The following is a 16,562-nucleotide window of genomic DNA, read 5'->3' on the forward strand; positions in this document are numbered from 1 at the left end:
GCCTGGGCACCTCCCTTCCCCCACCCCCACCTCAGTCCCCCACCTCATATCCGTCAGAATACTTTCTTTCCCCATCCCTTCCTGCTCAGGTTGCTAATACCTGCCCTGTCGCCCACTGCTTCCTGTATCATCTGCCCCCCTGTGACTGCCAGACCCACCTCTTGACACCCACCCACACGCCCTGGCCCTCGTCCTAAGTCAGGGTTGGGGCTGCAGGAGTAGACAAAAGATGGGGGAGGAGCAGGGGCAGGGGCAAGAGGCGCTGTCACCAGGGGACTCTCATTGCCCCTTTCCACCCCCCATCTGAGATGAGGACAAAGGGGGTGACTAAGCGGTGAGAGACAAAGGGCCTCAGAGTCACAGCAGCAGTGTGTGGGGGTGTTGGCAGCAGGGAGAAGACACAAAAGATGCAGTGTCCCAGGCAGCCCCCCAGGGCCAATCCTGACTTCTCCCAGCTGGATGGAGGCTAAAGAACGCAGCCTCCCCACCAGCATACCTACTGTGCTCTAACCAGAGGGGAGAACCCCGAGAGAAGGTGGGGGTGAGGGGCAGGAAGGCAGAGCCTCTGCCTGGCTCTGCGGGGGCTGCTCAATCTACATCGGTCCCAGTCAGTTCCCACAGCCAAGGATATGACCCCACCCTTTGGGACGGTTCCCACTAGGTCAACTCCCAGGCTAGAAGTCTGGCTTCCTCTATTTTTGCCACAGCTAAGAATTCCCTGTCTCTGCCACTCTCCTGATCTGTCTGTCCCACCCTGCTGCGATGCTGGTGGGCTGTGTCCCAGGGACCCTGTGTGTGGGGACCCCAGGGAAGGCCTCCTTCCAGGCTCCGAATGGGAGAGACGTGCTAACGCCACGGTGGCCCAGCTGGCGCTGGGCTTGCAGGAGGCATACAACAGGAACCAGCCTCCAAGTCTGGATAACTCTTTTTTCCCTAACACACAGAATTAGGATCAGACTCCTGGTGGTAACTGCATTTCTATGGCTTCAGCCAGGACTGAGGCAAGGACAGAAAGAAAGGATGTAAGCGGGTGCGACATCTCTAAGGGCACTTCCTGGGTCTGAAAACCGGTAGGTGTTGGGAGCCTGGCAGATAAACACCAGGGTCACCCACCGCTGGGGATTTTGGCCCATGTGCCTAGAAGAACCAAGCGGCACTCGGCCAACCAAGAATCGAAGGAGCTTTATTTACGTCGGGGGCTCAGAGGAGTCACTCTCCAGTCTGAGCCCCCCAACAAAGGCAGGCAGGCAGTTTTACACACTGATTACTTCTGCATACCTGGCGGTCTTCTGTTGGGCACTCGCGGGAAGGGTGGGGTTCCGGGAACAAAGGAGGTGAGGTGAGTTCCTCCGGGACAGATTCCTTTACACCCCCCATCTCACCACAGGGACCGCCCGGCCCATCTGGGGTGGGGCGGCTACAAACACACTGCGGCCGCCCTCATGCTGGTGGCCTTGGCTCCCTACCCTTCCTTCGCTTCGGTTGGCAGAACTCTCAGCCCTGCCCAGCCCTGCTCGGGCCCCGTTCGCAACCCGTTCAGACATCTGGAAATTGGCTGGCTCCAGCTGCTCCGAATCTTGGACTGGGGATGGGGAAGTCATTGGCAAAGCATGGGGCCACCCCAGGAGGGTGGGCTCACGCACGGCCGCGGGGAGCAGGCACTGCGCAGGGCCGGCGAGCAAGCGCCAGGCGCGTGGCTGTCCCTGGCAGGAGTGGCAAGTCCCTCTGGCGCTCGCCTAGAAGAGCCAGCCAGAAGTGGTGGGCACAGCCGCTCTCACTATCCGTTATTTAAGCCACAAAGGAGCCGCATCTCAGAAACCGGATGTTGTCAGGCCCGGTCGCCCACCCCGCCAGCTTCCAAGATGGCGGCTGCGTCGTGCCGATAGGCGAGAAGCGGCGCGCGGCGGTACTTCCGCCCGGCCCTCTTCCCAGGGTCCGCAGCGGGCAAGATGGCGGCGCTGCGGGTTCTGCGCGGCCTGCGGGGCGTTGCGGCCCAGGGGCTGCGGCCAGGGCCTGGGGGCCGGCTGCCGATTCAGCCTAGCAGGTGAGACCCGGGGCAGCCCTCGATGCGCTGTCCCCGAAGCTGGCGACTCCACGGGCCCTGTGACCCCCTAGGGAAGAATGACCCGGGCCTGTGACCTCTCGCCCAGGCGTGCTGTCTCGGGCTCCAGGTGCAGTGGCGCCAGCTCGGGCCGAGGAAGGAGGGTCTTGAGCTCTTTTGGCCAGGAGTGAGAGCCCCCGAATGTTAGCGATCGCGTCACCCTCCGCTTCTGCTCTGCTGCTTCTCCCGAACCCCGCCACGGGTAGGGGGCGGCTAGTGAAGCGTCTCCTTGGAGACTGCGGGAAGAGGAAAGCCCCCTGACGGAGCTGGAGAAGGAACACAAAGACCGACCCCGGGTTGGCTCCGATGCTCCTCCCTGGTCCTTGAGCCGAGCCAGGGAGCCAGTGTGTGCTCCCTTTCTGTCTTCAGTTGACCTTGAACAGACACCTTTCTCGCGTTCATATTCACCAGGACGGGAATATGAATGTGATGGGTATTTGAAGGAGCCAGGATCCCAGTCTTGCATGCCCAGGGGCGACGGGTGAAGTGCTTCTGGGAGTACGTTAGTAGGAGTGGAACCTGTAGAGTTTCAGCTTGTTCTGCCGAAGCTAATCTTACTCTGTCTTAACGGCTTGGCATTGAGGAACCACCCTTCCCGGTGTCTGCCCACCTGAGAGTGAATGGGAAGGGGAGCCGAGTACTGTAAAGCCCTGGGTCTGGCATCTGTCTTTGACTCCCTAGAGGTGCTCGGCAATGGCAGCCAGATGTGGAATGGGCAGAGCAGTTTGGGGGAGCTGTCATGTACCCCACCAAGGAAACAGCCCACTGGAAACCTCCACCTTGGAATGGTGAGTGTCCAGGGCCCCATCCCAAGCAGACTTATTTTGTTATGTTTATTTACATTTATGTTTGTATACACACAATTTGCATTTCAATAATTATTTTTTTAATTTAATTTTATTATTAATTTCAAGTACATAATACATTGGTTAGACATTTATATAGTTTATAAAACGATCCGCTAATTGCTCTTTCCTCTGGCTCTCCACTTAGCCGTTACATTCCTGCTGACCGCATTCCCTGTGCGGTTCTCCCAGCTCCCAACCCCCCTCCCTCTGGTCATCACCAGATTGTCCTCTGTATCTGTGAGTCTGTTTTTGCCAAGCTGATTTTTACGTGCTCTGGAGTTCTCTGTTGTAGGCGAGTGTTGGCCTCCATCTTCTTTGCTTCTTTCACCATGCAATTCGACAGACATAATAATAGTGATAATTGTAGGTATTTTCAAGTGGACAAGGAAAGCAAAACTATTACAGGAGAAAAGAAAATACATCCCAGCCAACCCTCAAAGGTCCCTACCAAATTCACATGTTTAGCTTCTGCTTTTCCCAGAGGCTCAGTGTATTTCCATCCCCCTCACTAGACAAAGTGACTTTCCCGCTGGCACCCAAATGACACCTTCCTGAATACAGACATTCTTTCCACCATCAAAACCAGCTTTTCCTTTTGACTTTTTGACTTTGATCAGTGGCACTGACATTCTCTCAGAACTGAAACTTTTTAGTCACTTTTGGCTCTGTTCTTTGTCTTGCATTCCATGTCTATGTCCAACAAGTCACCAGAACCATTCAGTTCTTACATAATGTTTCACATCTGGTCAGCTCTCCCTTTCTTCTTCAGATTTATTTTGTGTTAGACCTTGATTATTTCAGGAGTCTCTTTCCTGGGTTTCTGCCACAGACCTAGTCCCCTTCCAGCCATCCCGTGCAGTCTCATCGCCTTCATCTTGCCCAGACCGTCTCATTCATTCTCACGCTCAGGAACCTTCAAAGGCACGCACAGTTACTTTTCAAAAACTTAACATTAAAAGTAGCCGAGTGCGTACCATGTGCTGAGTGTTTCAACGCGTCACTTTGCTTAGTCCTTCCTACAGCCCTCTGAGAGTGATAACTGGTGTTATCCCAATTTCGAGGAAGTTATGGTGCAGGGAGGTTCAAACTTGATCAGGGACACACAGGTGGATTTGTGTACAGGTCTGTCTGACTCCAAAGCCCATGGTGAATTTTGGTTGAAAAGCTCAGCTCTAATTTCCAATCTCGATTCTCCATTTACGAGTGAATAAGGTACCTACGCCATGGCATTGCTGTGAGGGTTAAATGAGGTAGTAACAACATAAGTCACTTTGTGTGGCGGTCGGTAAATTTGTAAATTTGACTTTGCCGTGAGTTTCTCACAGGCACTTATTTCCCAGATCGTAAGCTTTTTGAGGGTGAAAACTGCCCTTTAGTAGCAGTAAGATTTAGGTAGACATTTCCCGATTGGTTGGCCATCCATCAGACCCATCTGCGGGGCAGCAGTTCAGAGTGGACCCTGGAGCTGGGCAGGCAGAGGTCAGTCCTGGTGCTGCCGTATGCTGGCTTGCTGAGGAGAAGTCAGTCCTTTCTGGCCTCAGTTTCTCCAATGAAACGGGGGTGACAATACTCCCTACAACTCGTGTGGTTCTTACGAGCACTGACTTAAGGAAGAAGAGTGCCTGGCACACAGTAAGGGCTGTGTAGATGTCGATCTGTCACTACTGTTACTTTTAAAGAAGGGTTCTGGGTGACATGGAAAGAGCAGGCTTCCCTCTCCTCAGAAAGCTTAGACCTGTGTCCCTTTTTCCCATCTACTAGTCTTCTTCCTGGTTTCGGTGGAGATTTGGACACCAGCAGGGTCCCGATACTGGGATGGAAGATCCGTAGGGAGAGGTCAGCCCCTTGCTGTTTCTTGGGGTCCTCAAGGGGATTACCGTTTGACTGGACGATTTCCCACTTCTCAGATGTGGACCCTCCAAAGGACACAATGGTGTCGAACCTGACCCTGAACTTTGGGCCCCAGCACCCGGCAGCCCATGGTGTCCTACGGCTGGTGATGGAACTGAGTGGGGAGATGGTGCGGAAATGTGACCCTCACATCGGGCTGCTGCACCGCGGCACCGAGAAGCTCATTGAATACAAGACCTACCTACAGGTGTGGCGTGGACACGGGCCTGGGACTTTGCTGGTTCTCTGCCCCCAGAACCCTGGCGAGGAGGGTTTTGAGCGGGGAGCCCTTGGAAGTTACTAGGGCAGTCTTGGTTGAGAGGATGCATGGATGTGGTGGGGGACGCATGACTTAAATCATCTGGTTTTGATTTATCCAGCCGAAACGCTGTGCAGCCCGAGCTGTGCTCCCCGCGTGCTCTGGATGGCTTGTGGCTGGCCCCTTCCCCCTCACTGTGGCGCCTCGGTCTCCCTGCTCATACGAGTGCGTCAAAGCCACGTCCCTGGGGGCGGGGGCAGAGGAGAGAGACGTCAGCTCCCTCGGACTAGCAGCTGATTCTCGTATCTTTCAGCTGTCTAAGTTTGTTTTCCAAATGCTCAGTGAGTCATAGTGACTGGGACGGGCTTTGTGAAAGAGCTGGCCATTTTTAGGATAACTGTGCGACCCAAGTGGCGAGGGTCAGATCCGAAGGAACTGGGCCTGGGACTCGGCTCTGGAATTTCCTTACTGTCATGAAGAAAGGTCTCGATGGCACAGGCTGATGGGCTTAGGGTTTAGGACCAGTGACCAGAATGTGATTCCCCTGGAGAGTCCAGGCAGCGTGGCTTCTGGTCCCAGCGTCCATGGAGTTAACCCGCGTCACCGTGACGCCAGGACGAGTTGGCTATCTCAGAGGGCGCGCCCCAGCTGCCTCCTTCCTGGAAGCTGAGGCTGCTGCAGCCGATGCTGGGCCTTAGGTTCTCGGCATTGGGGAAGAACTTTTCCTCCCAGAAACAAATCCCACCCTCCTGGGTGGTACTCTGTGTTCTCCCGCCCTCACTGGCCGGTGCTCCTGTGACCGGTGACCTTTCTCCTCCAGTGTCTCGGGAAGCCGCCTTCTTTGACGGGTGGCCAGGGCTGTTGGCAGTGGCTGCTGGAGCCAGCTCACAGGCTCACATGGACACATTGTTACAGTTTCAGAAATTTTGTGTGCAAGTTGTTGCTAGTCTATGATTGAATGTCCTATGTTCAAAACCAAGGTGGAAAGGACTCAAAACTGATCACTTCCTATTTTACTACATTTCACTTGTGCTGTGCCCGGGCTCTTTGCTTTGCTTCCTCTGTGGGGAACAGCTGGCGTGGCCACCCGCCCTGCCCGCGGCTGCTCTCCACTAGGGTCTGGTGGGGGGATTTTCACCGTGGAGACTGGCAAACACGGCAGATCGAATCCCCTACCCCAGCACACGACTGATCGCTGGGTGTCCCTCCTGCCCTGACATGGGACCCAACCCCCACCCCCCAGGCCCTCCCATACTTTGACCGGCTGGACTACGTGTCCATGATGTGTAACGAGCAGGCCTACTCATTGGCCGTGGAGAAGCTGCTCAACATCCAGGCCCCGCCGCGGGCTCAGTGGATCCGCGGTAAGCCCTGGCCCCTGCTCCGTCCCCCGGCCGCGCAGCACGGCCTACTGCCCGTGCCCGCGGTGCCAAGCCCGTGTCCCTCTCGTCTCACCGTTCACAGTGCTGTTTGGGGAGATCACACGGCTTTTGAACCACATCATGGCTGTGACCACACATGCCCTGGACATCGGGGCCATGACCCCTTTCTTCTGGATGTTTGAAGAAAGGGAGAAGGTATGAAGGAGACAGAGCAAGACGAGAGCGGCGACGTGGGGACGTGGGGACGCAGGGGGAGCACTGGGGAGGGGAGGCGTATTTTACCTGGGTTGTGTTCTTGAAGACTGTCACAAGGGGCAGGGGCAGGAGAGCCGACCACTGTGTGGTTGGACTCAGGGGCCCAGGACTTTGTCACTGATTCCCCGTGTGTCCTGTCAAGATGTTTGAGTTCTACGAGCGAGTGTCGGGGGCTCGGATGCATGCTGCTTACGTCCGCCCAGGAGGAGTGCACCAGGTGAGAGGCCCCGCCCCCCGCGGCTGCCAGTCCAGCTGCGTCCTCTGCTGGCACAGCTGCCCCGGCCTCCTTGGGATGCTCTGCTGTGCTCAGTCACCCTTGTTGGGCTTCTAGGACCTACCCCTTGGTCTCATGGATGACATTTATGAGTTTTCTAAGAACTTCTCTCTTCGAATTGATGAGCTGGAGGAGGTAAGGTAGGAGTCAGTGGGAAAAATCTCTTTTTTCCCCTGGAAAGGCTTGCGGGGTTTTAGTCCCCAGTTCTAAAGAAACAGTGGCACCTGTGGTGTTGCGAAGGCATTGACACGCGTCTCTTCGTGAGCAGATGCTGACCAACAACAGGATCTGGCGGAATCGGACAGTCGACATAGGAGTCGTGACAGCGGAGGATGCACTTAACTACGGTTTCAGGTGGGGGAATGAGACTTGTCCCCTAGACGTGGGAAGTCCCAGCCTGACATCTTGGCTTCAGGAACTGGGTGCCTGCCTTGCCACACTGAGTTTGTGCCTAGAGTGTGGGGGGACGGGGGAGACTGAGACGAGGGCACCTCCTCCCTGCTGTATGCAAGTGGCCTGGTCCCCACCACATCCCCCACAGTGGAGTGATGCTGCGTGGCTCAGGCATCCAGTGGGACCTTCGCAAGACCCAGCCCTATGACGTGTACGACCAGGTGGACTTCGATGTCCCTATTGGCTCCCATGGGGACTGCTATGACAGGTGAGGCCCGAGTCCTTCCTGGGCTCCTGTCAAGCTCTGTCCCTAACTCCTCTCGGCTCCTCTCTCCTTCCTTGGGTCTCGCGGTGTCTGGGAGCCTTTCGCACGCAGCCTGTGCACACACGCAACACTAACCTCACCTCACCTTGGCCTCGTGTCTTGGGTGGGACCAGGTGTGGCTGTGTTGATGGCTGAGGAGGAGGCTGAGTTAGAGGCTGGCCGGAGCTCTGTGAGACTCCGCTGCTCCGTGTGCTAAGCCTCAGGCCACATTCCTGTGCCCTGGCCCTCCGCGAGATTGGCTGCCGTTTCTTTTGGAGGCTGACTCTCACCTGCACTGTATCCGAAACGTGTCTGAGAGGGTCAAGGGGAAATGCTGCCGGCGTCTGAGCACCAGGAGAGGCCGGGGGCCCAGTCCCAAGTCGGAAGACGCTGGTCCCCTGCGGCAGCCTGGCCACCCTGCCGAGACAAAGCAGCGGGCAAGGCTCCTGCCTTGCGCATGTTGTGACCACGCCTGTCGCCTGCCCCATCCCCATCAGGTACCTGTGTCGGGTGGAAGAGATGCGCCAGTCCCTGCGGATCATCTTGCAGTGTCTGAACAAGATGCCTCCTGGGGAGATCAAGGTGGACGACGCCAAGGTGTCCCCCCCTAAGCGGGCCGAGATGAAGGTCAGTGCTGGGGCCGATGGGGCCTTGGACAGGCCAGAGGCTCGGAACCTCACTGTGTTTCCCGTTTCCAAGGAATTCTCTGCGTGCTTCTTGCCTCCTGTAGCCCCTCTCTGCTCACTGCGTGGTCTCCCTGAGCACAGAGGTCACTTTCTGTGCTGGGCGTGGCTACGAGGCAGTTGGGTCTGGTTTATTGGTGTTCCCGTTCCCTTTCCAGACATCTATGGAGTCCCTGATTCACCACTTCAAGTTGTACACGGAGGGCTACCAGGTCCCTCCGGGGGCCACGTACACTGCCATCGAGGCTCCTAAGGTGAGAGGGGGAGGCCGTGGGCCGGGTGACTGGAGACGGACATCCGGACAAACACCCGTGCCCGGAAACGGTGCGAGGGTGCGTATGGGCGTGGCTGGCGAAGGAGAGTGTTGTCCTGGTCACGGAGGTGGCCCCCTTCTTCCTCGGACAGGGAGAGTTTGGGGTGTACCTGGTGTCCGATGGCAGCAGCCGCCCTTATCGATGCAAGATCAAGGCTCCCGGTTTTGCCCACCTGGTAAGAACCAGTCCCAGCGACTCCAGCGATGAGGGGCCTTGGCTAAGACTGCCCGGACTCCCCTCCCCCCGGCCCTGCAGATGCACCTGACACCATTGCTGTCTCCACCTTTGCAGGCTGGTTTGGACAAGATGTCCAAGGGGCACATGTTGGCGGACGTCGTTGCTATCATAGGTACGAGCCTGTTGAGTGGTAGAGATGTCTTGGGCCCGGGGGTGGGGATAGATTCTGCACACTTCCTGTTCACAGGGACTGTGGACGTGACCCCTGAGCCCATTTCCTGGGCCCAGCAGTGAGTTCGGGGTCCTGGGTGACGCCACTGTTCTCTCTTGCCCTGACTTCCCAGGAACCCAGGACATCGTGTTTGGAGAAGTAGATCGCTGAGCGGGGCAGCGTTCCGTCCGCTGCCCATCGAGTTCCTCTGCGGGGCCTGTCGTCACTGGAGATGGGGCTCTGTGTGTGTGTGTGTGTGTGTGTGTGTGTGTGCGTGTGTGTGTGCGCGTGCGTGCACATACGTGTGCGTATGTGTGTGCGCACCAGGAAAGGAGAAATCATAATAAATTAGCCACCTAGGCCCCTGGGCCACAACTTCTGGTATGTCATTCCAGTTTCTTCCCGTCTCGTTTTGATGGGAACCTCGAGTGTCTGTTGACCCTCCACTTCTCTGTCAGACGGTTCTCAGTAGATTTTCCTGCCCACGCCTTCTCTGACTCTCGTCCTTTCCACTTCTCCATTCCCCATTTCCTCTTTCCCCTCAGTTCCCCCGCCCAGACCCGCTGCCCACACACACGATGGCAGACTCCTCAAATCAAGACGGGGCGCAGTTCCCGCTGGGAAGGGGCTGTCCTGGGCTGCTGGGGAATCTCAGGTGGCAGTTGATCGCCAACGTGTGTTGACAGGGCTGGGGGAAAGGGCGGGGGGGACAGCCTTTGCCCAGGATGACAGCCCCTCCCTGTGGCAGCAGGGCCTTGGTACTGACGGGCTGAGGCGGAAGAGCCCAGATCTTCAGCTTCCTTAGTTGGCCTTTCCGGGAGCCGCTTGGCCTCTAGTGCAGGAAGGGGAAGGGGCCGAAGCTGGGGAAGGCGTGGCAGGAAGGGGGGGACTCTGTGGTCAGGGAGCTGCTGGCAGAGCACAGCTGTACAGTGCCCTCAGAGCGTCTGCGCCCAGCTCACGGCCCGCGGCCCGGCTCAAGATGAAGCCCGCCGTGGTCTTGCTCTTGCTCCTTCTGGCTGAACGGGCAGGTGAGGTTTGCTGAGGGACAGCGAGCGGGTCTCCAGGTGGGCGGCCAGGGCACACGTCAGGACCAGCAGTGGGCAGACAGGCCCAGAGCCCCCGAGGCTTGGTGGTACGTGGTCCCCATCAGGGCACGAGAGCCACGGTCACCCACTCTCGCATCCCCTTCAGGATGGACGCACGCCTGAGACCTCACTGGCAGGGGAGGGCGTGTGTGACGTGAAAAAGGGTCTGCGAAAAGCCACGTTGCCCATGACTGCAGTTCCTGGGGCCTTTGGTCATCGCCATGGCGCTGACGTCCAGTCACTCACAAAGCCCCTCCAGAGGGGCCTGTCCTTGTGCTGGGGGGTGCGGCAAGGACAGACCGATGCAATCGCTGCTTCTGTGCGTCGTCACAGGCGCCCGTCTGCGGCTCGTGGCAGGGTGGGCAGCACGCGGTGCCCCATGCTGCAGACCGGAGCGCCAGTGAAGTGAGGCCGCGATGGGAGGTCTCGTCCGCGTCCGTGAACTGTCACTTCTTGCTCTCGGGTGTCTCGTGTGAATGGTTTGAAGACAGGTGGTTGAGGTTGGGGGTTGGGGAGGAGGGGGTCGGCGAAACTTGGGGGAGGTGGGCGAATTGAAAGAGACAGCCAGAGGAGCCGCAGCAGCCCCGGTGTGGAGGTGGAGGGAGAGGGGCCGGGGGCGCCGAGCCTCCAGGGGAGGGCGCGTGTCCGCGGAGCCCGGGATCTACTGCCGGCCCTGTCACGTAGCTCTGTGGCCTTAAGCGAGTTACTTAGCTTCCCTGGATCTCCATTTCATCACCCATAAGATGGCCACGACGTTCTCCTTACGGGCAGTTCTCAGATTTAGACAGCATCGTGTGTGACAGGCATCTCCGGGTAAAAAGTTCTACATGGCACCTGTCACATGCTCAGGAGCCTTTGAACAGGGCCCAGGGTGGATGGGCAGAGAGGATTTCTGACCCCATTTGATATTTTAGTTGCGCAAACTCCCTCTCAGTGGCCCAGGGTGAGTCACAGCGCGGAGTCTCCACAGAGCCCCTGAGATGGAGTCCCCCAGCTGTGCTTGTTCCCTGGAGCCCTGTGTGCAGTGCTCCCGGCACCCACGAGGCCTAGGAAAGGAGATGCTCCGTGTTTACGTCACTACGTGCCTGGAGAGACAGAAAGCCATGAGGCTGAGGCTACATGACCACTATAATAGAGCGATGGCCTTCCCGCCCTTCCCCAGCTCACATCCTTCCTGTCCAGCTCTCAGCCACGGGTCACAGGACTCAGCAGAGACACTGCTGTGGTTTTGTCACTGAAATTTGTCACTGCCTCCGCCTCCCCCAACTGCTCCAGGCTGAGGTTTTGCTCTTTGCCCAGTGAACTCAGATGGGTCCCCTGAGGGCTGCAATGTGCTTAATGGTGCCTGAGGAGCCCACAGTGCTGGAGGCAGGGGAGTCCTCAACACGAGCGCATGTCAGCCTCCGACCATGGGGTGAGGGAGCAGGGAGCTGAGAGATGAGGCTCCAAAGAGGACAAAATCCCTTCCCTGGAGCACCCCCCTGATGCCCCAACCCCTGGGCACCCCCTGTCCTCCAGCGGCCTTGGGAGAGCCTCAGCTCTGCTACATCCTGGACGCCATCCTGTTTCTGTATGGCCTCGTCCTGACCTTGCTCTACTGCCGGCTCAAGGTGAGGCTGGGCAGGTGAGGGGGGAGGGTGGCGGCCATGTGGCTCTAAGGACAGGAAATGAAGGGTCCCCACAAGGCGGCAGGGAACGGGGACTGGCCACTCGCCTTGCCTCTCCTGAGTACCTTTCTTCCACTGCAGATCCAGGTGCGGAAGGCAGCCGTGGCCTACGAGGTATGGGCCCTGCTCCTGGGGGGGTCAAGGGTTCCGCAGACTCAGCCCTCCGGGGCCTTCGCCTTGGGGTCTGCGGCGCCTGGGCGGGCATGAGTCTCAGGTGCTGATCTGCCCAAGATGCGGGGACTGCCAGCCACCTCACACTTCCTCCCTGCTATCTAGCCAAGGCAGGAGTAAGATACTCAGCAGGTGACGGGCAGAGTAAAGCGGAGTGACGAGTCCCTGAGAGTTGTGTGCGGTGTGTACGTGTATGTGTGTGACAGAGGTGCATTCGTGCCCCAGTGTTCAGTGACTGCCCCCCAGACGAGGGGGCTCGCCAGCCCTGGCCGGCTGCCCTGGGTAGGGAGGAGATGCTGAGGGGCCCTAAGGGAGGGGTGGTCTCTGATGCCAGCCCCTTTGCCTCCACAGAAATCGGAGGGCATCTACACGGTGAGTGAGCCAGCCCCAGCCCAGTCCAGGACATCAGCAGAGGACAGTGGATGCTGAGTGACCTTTGGAAGGCGCAGGGTCTGTGGGGTGGAGGGGCTCAGGGTGGCTCCCGTTCCTGACCCCCCTCCCCTGGCTCTCCTCCTCCAGGGCCTGAGCACCCGGACCCAGGAGACCTACGAGACCCTGAAGCACGAGAAGCCGCCACAGTGACTGTGGACAGGTGCCTGTGGACAGGTGCCCGTGGCCATGTCCTCACTGCTCCTGGCCCCCATGGGTGGCACCACATTAACAGCAGCCGCCCCTGCCCCGTGAGGATGCCATGCCCCACTGGCGGACACGATGGTGCCTGCTCCCTGTCAGACCCAAGCTCAGCCGCTCCTCACTAATGCTCGCGAGTCAGCCCCGCTGAGCGCTCCCTTCCCCTCCTTCCCGCCCCCAGCCCCCCAACACTGCAGAGGGGGCGCGAGCAATAAAGCTGCCACACGCCATGCCCTGTGCATTCATTCATTCATTCGCCACGCAGTTAACCAGCCACAGGACACACTGGGCTGGACACAGCGCCGCTGAGTAAGGCCAACCCTGTTTCTGACTTTGCAGAGCTCACAGCCCCAAGGACACCAGGCTGTGCTGCTCCGCTGAGGGGTGAACCCCTGACCCCGAGTTCTCCAGCGCAGGGACGGAGTGGGGGCTGCTGTGTGGGGACTCCAGGCACATTCAGAGTGACTCTGGCTGTCCAGCCCCAAAGAGTGACCGGCTCACAGCGGGCTTCAGGTGGGGCAGTTTACAGTGTCCGCGTGTCTGGAAGCCAAACGTGCAGGAGGGACACCGTGACAGGCGCGTGCGAAGCTCCTGAAGGAAGGTCTCATGGGAACAGTGAATTCTCTGGGCTCTGGGGCAGTGGGGACCTTCGGGGGCCAGGTAGGTGTCAGAGGGGGTGAGGCAAAGGGGACAAGTCAGGCCCAGAAGGGAGGGCAGCTCGCAGAGGGCGTGGGTGGCGGCTAAGGAATCCCCGTGGACAGTGCCTGTCCTGTGTCCGGCTCTGCCAGGAGGGAGGACTCCTGGAGATATTTGAATCTCATCTGATGCTTCCAATCCTGCCTCTGGGCCCACAGCTGTCACAGTGGGTCCCTGTCTGCAGGCTTACCCCAGCCATCCCTGTGCTGGGCACCACTCTACTCGTAACGACTCACACTTTTCGGCATGTTTTTCAGCTCACGGTGCCAATTGATCCGCTCACAAACCCTGTGAGGATCCTGGCTCTTTCAAGTTTAACCTGTCCAAGGTCATCTTGCAGGTGACAGATTGAGAACCTGTTCCATGCATTTTGCCACATGAGAAAAAAATGGAAAGAGGAGGAAGAGGGTCGCAAGTGGTAAGGGTCTTGAAGGCCAGACTGAAGGTCGATCAACATGCAGAAGAAATCGGAGCTGGTCTGGTGTCCGGGGAGGGCGATTTCAGAGGAAATCTGAGTCAGGGTACGGAAGTCGCCGTCTTAGAGGCAAAGTGGGGGTCACGTTTACTGGAAAATGCCTAATTTTCCTTTGTCCTAATTGTGAGATTCCGAGCCTCCTGTGCCAGCCCAGTCTGGTTTCGGTCCCTCTTTGCTCTCCTCTGGGTACCACGCTCCCAAGTCAGTCTGGAGAGCAAGCTGGAGACCTGCCCCACCCTGAACTGGCTTAGGCGTCTGCTTGTTCCCAGCTCCCAGTGGCCAGATAACAGTGGGGAGAGGAGTGAGGGCCGATGTCACTGCAGGGGGGTGGTGCACATGAGTGGAGGGAGGGCCTTGGGCGACACCGCTGGGTTCACTTTTTGGAAGCTCTCTGCTCTGTGCAGGACGATTGGGAGGAGATTCCGAGGGCGCCCTCATCTCCCGTGACCTGCACGAGTCCAGGGATTCAGTTTGTGACTCTTGCGTCCCCTTCACTGTTCCTGTCCAAAGCAAAGCTCTCCAGTCTCCACCGCAGAGCTGTCCCCAGGCCCACAGGAAGCTTCTGGGTTTGGAGCAGAATCGCAGGCAGGACCTGTCATTTCTGACTTTGTCTCTTCAACCCTTTCTCCACCCCTTCGCACCAAGGCCGCTCTCCTACCGGATCTCTCTGTGTCCTCCTTTCCCCCGCCGCCAGTCCTCAAAAAGAGCAGGCTCACCCCTCAACTCTTGTAATATTTATTGTAGAAACGAAGAGTGGGGACAGAGAGGGCTCTGGAGCCAGCTGGAGATGAAAGACAACAGATGCCTCACTGGGAAGCTGGGGCTGGTGTTTTGAGGTCCGTGAAGTAACTGAAGAAGTGAATCAGATCATTTCCAGCCTTCTTGACCAGGGGTGTCAGCTGCTCCTGTGTCTTCTCCAAGTAAGCCTTGGATATGTGAGGGGTTCGAGGTCAATGTGAGGGACCCGAGGCACTGGCAGGGGCCTTGGTGATGGTGGGAGGTGAGACCCAAGTCCCCAGACTCTAGCGCCTGGTCCATGCTGGCACAGCAGAGCTCCTAAGAGGAGAGGCAAGCCCTCCAGGAGGCAGAAGGCACACCCTAGAGACAGGATCCAAAGCCCAGCTCCTGCGGCCCACCTGTCCACCGGGCCCGTGGGGCTGGGGTGGTGAGGCGGTTGTCCTCTCTGATTTAACCTCAGTCTCCCAAACTCCCACCCCAGCTCTGTCTTCTGTGAGATCGCCATCTTCCCTTCTTTCCCTCCATAGCCCCTGAGCCTGGCCCCCCACGGCTGAGACTCACTGGGCCTGGAGCTCCGAGCACTTGGCCTTGTCCACCAGGTCCTTGCCATAGTCAGCCACAGTCTGGAAGTACTGAGAGAGCAGCCCCTGCACATTCGACTCCTCCGCCTGCCTTCGAACCAAAGCCCCTGCACACTGACACACACGCGTCTTCTCAGCTGGTCTCCAGCAGCCAGTCCCGCCCCCTGCTACCCATGGCAGTGCCCAGCCCCGGCTTGCAGCCCCGCCCCAAACGGGTCTCCTGCTCCTGGTCTTTGGAGGGGAAACGCTCCTCCTTTTGAGCCTCTGCTTGCCAGGCCTGGGCACGGGACTGGCAGATGGGTACCCAGGACCCCCAGCACCTTCCCCTCCTTGGGACCCCACTCCATGTCACACCCACCTTCGAGGCTGCAGATGGTGAGGAGCAGCATAGTCACTGCAAGCAGCTTCATGATGCCGATGCCGGGGAAGGTCGCTGTGAACAGGTGGGGCTTGAAGAGGACACTGAAGCAGATGGGCCTCAGCCCGTCCCCGGGGACCCCTACACAGGCGCTTGTGCCAACTTGGCCCCTCCCTCCCCACGATTAAAACCTGGCCTTTTGGATGCTGCCCACAGCTGGTGCCCCCTTAGTCTACCGGGTCAGTGCCTCTGTCCCTGCTGTCTGTGTCTGGTCTGGCTGGGGAGGCAGGGGCTATGTACTTGTCTGCTTCCCCACTCCCCTGTCAGGTGACAAGGATTGTGGAGAGACCCGCTGGGGCAGGGGCCATGTTGGAGTAAACAAGGTGGAGCTGGGGGAGGAGAGGGTAAGCCCGTGGGGCGCTCATGGTGACAGGGTGGGAGGCTGGCATGCGGGCTTTGGTGGAGGCCAAAGGCAAATACTTCAGGCATATTCGAGATTCGTTCTCTGGAGTCTGGGGCAGCAGTCTTCGGCTCTGAGGGCTGCAGGAAGCAGGAGCACTAGGCTTTCTCTGGAAGGCTCTGACGTGTCAAGCCCTCAGCCCTGGGGAAATTTGTCCCATTATGGGTAGATTTCGTCTCCCTAATCCTACCCCCTTCACTGCAACTTGGTACAGAAATATTGGGGGACAGAAGAAAGGAGAAAGGAGCTGAAATTAGGGGCAGGAGTGAGGGGCAGAGGGCGACTCTGTCGCTTCTCGAGTTCATGTGTGATGAGACGGGGCTGGCGTGCTGGCGTGCAGGTGGGGGCCGGGCGCCGGGGGCCATGCGAACTAGGCTTCCGAAGAAGTCCTCCTAGTCGTTCCCTCCGCCGCTCTCCTCAAAAGGCAGAGGAGGGGAGCTTTAGCGGCCCAAGCTCCAAGACGCTCCCTCTAGTGTCCTGAACGCTCCCAGGCCGAGCGACCTAAGGCCATCACTCACTGAGTTAAATCTCGGGGCTGTCACCGAGCCCCGCCCACCTCTGCAGCTGCGGCGGGGGCCGGAGCTCTCTGGACGCTGGGCCTGCCGCTCCT

The 16,562-nt window shown here is 58.5% G+C and overlaps 3 protein-coding genes across 3 annotated transcripts; 2 read left to right on the forward strand and 1 right to left on the reverse strand.

The window, feature by feature from the left end:
- The first annotated feature begins 1,898 nt into the window (after positions 1-1,898).
- NDUFS2 (NADH:ubiquinone oxidoreductase core subunit S2) lies at positions 1,899-9,466 on the forward strand. Its single transcript, XM_011377009.2, has 14 exons — positions 1,899-2,044; positions 2,783-2,889; positions 4,857-5,047; positions 6,342-6,462; positions 6,563-6,675; positions 6,878-6,952; positions 7,067-7,144; positions 7,278-7,363; positions 7,551-7,670; positions 8,204-8,333; positions 8,548-8,643; positions 8,795-8,878; positions 8,995-9,052; positions 9,225-9,466. Exons 1-14 carry the CDS (start codon positions 1,950-1,952, stop codon positions 9,260-9,262), a joined length of 1,392 nt encoding a protein of 463 aa, XP_011375311.1. The 5' UTR covers positions 1,899-1,949; the 3' UTR covers positions 9,263-9,466.
- A 110-nt stretch (positions 9,467-9,576) lies between these two features.
- Positions 9,577-13,733, forward strand: FCER1G (Fc fragment of IgE receptor Ig). Its single transcript, XM_011377010.2, has 5 exons — positions 9,577-10,119; positions 11,695-11,786; positions 11,925-11,957; positions 12,366-12,386; positions 12,534-13,733. Exons 1-5 carry the CDS (start codon positions 10,071-10,073, stop codon positions 12,594-12,596), a joined length of 258 nt encoding a protein of 85 aa, XP_011375312.1. The 5' UTR covers positions 9,577-10,070; the 3' UTR covers positions 12,597-13,733.
- An 803-nt stretch (positions 13,734-14,536) lies between these two features.
- On the reverse strand, positions 14,537-16,425 carry APOA2 (apolipoprotein A2). Its single transcript, XM_011377011.2, is given in 3 exon segments — positions 14,537-14,741; positions 15,102-15,241; positions 15,493-16,425. Coding segments are annotated over 3 exon segments (312 nt in total). The 5' UTR covers positions 15,545-16,425; the 3' UTR covers positions 14,537-14,621.
- Between the last annotated feature and the right edge of the window lie 137 nt (positions 16,426-16,562).

Source organism: Pteropus vampyrus, unplaced genomic scaffold (assembly GCF_000151845.1).
Source record: "Pteropus vampyrus isolate Shadow unplaced genomic scaffold, Pvam_2.0 Scaffold304, whole genome shotgun sequence".
Lineage (NCBI taxonomy): Eukaryota > Metazoa > Chordata > Mammalia > Chiroptera > Pteropodidae > Pteropus > Pteropus vampyrus.

What these genes read in the sequence shown, in the direction of transcription:
- NDUFS2 (XM_011377009.2), top strand. Translation starts at nt 1,950, where the DNA reads ATGGCGGCGCTGCGGGTTCTGCGCGGCCTGCGGGGCGTTGCGGCCCAG. An exon ending in GCACTTAACTACGGTTTCAG is followed by an intron (nt 7,364 to 7,550) that starts GTGGGGGAATGA and finishes CATCCCCCACAG; the next exon opens with TGGAGTGATGCTGCGTGGCT. An exon ending in GGACGTCGTTGCTATCATAG is followed by an intron (nt 9,053 to 9,224) that starts GTACGAGCCTGT and finishes CTGACTTCCCAG; the next exon opens with GAACCCAGGACATCGTGTTT.
- FCER1G (XM_011377010.2), top strand. Translation starts at nt 10,071, where the DNA reads ATGAAGCCCGCCGTGGTCTTGCTCTTGCTCCTTCTGGCTGAACGGGCA. An exon ending in AGGCAGCCGTGGCCTACGAG is followed by an intron (nt 11,958 to 12,365) that starts GTATGGGCCCTG and finishes TTGCCTCCACAG; the next exon opens with AAATCGGAGGGCATCTACAC. An exon ending in AATCGGAGGGCATCTACACG is followed by an intron (nt 12,387 to 12,533) that starts GTGAGTGAGCCA and finishes CTCCTCCTCCAG; the next exon opens with GGCCTGAGCACCCGGACCCA.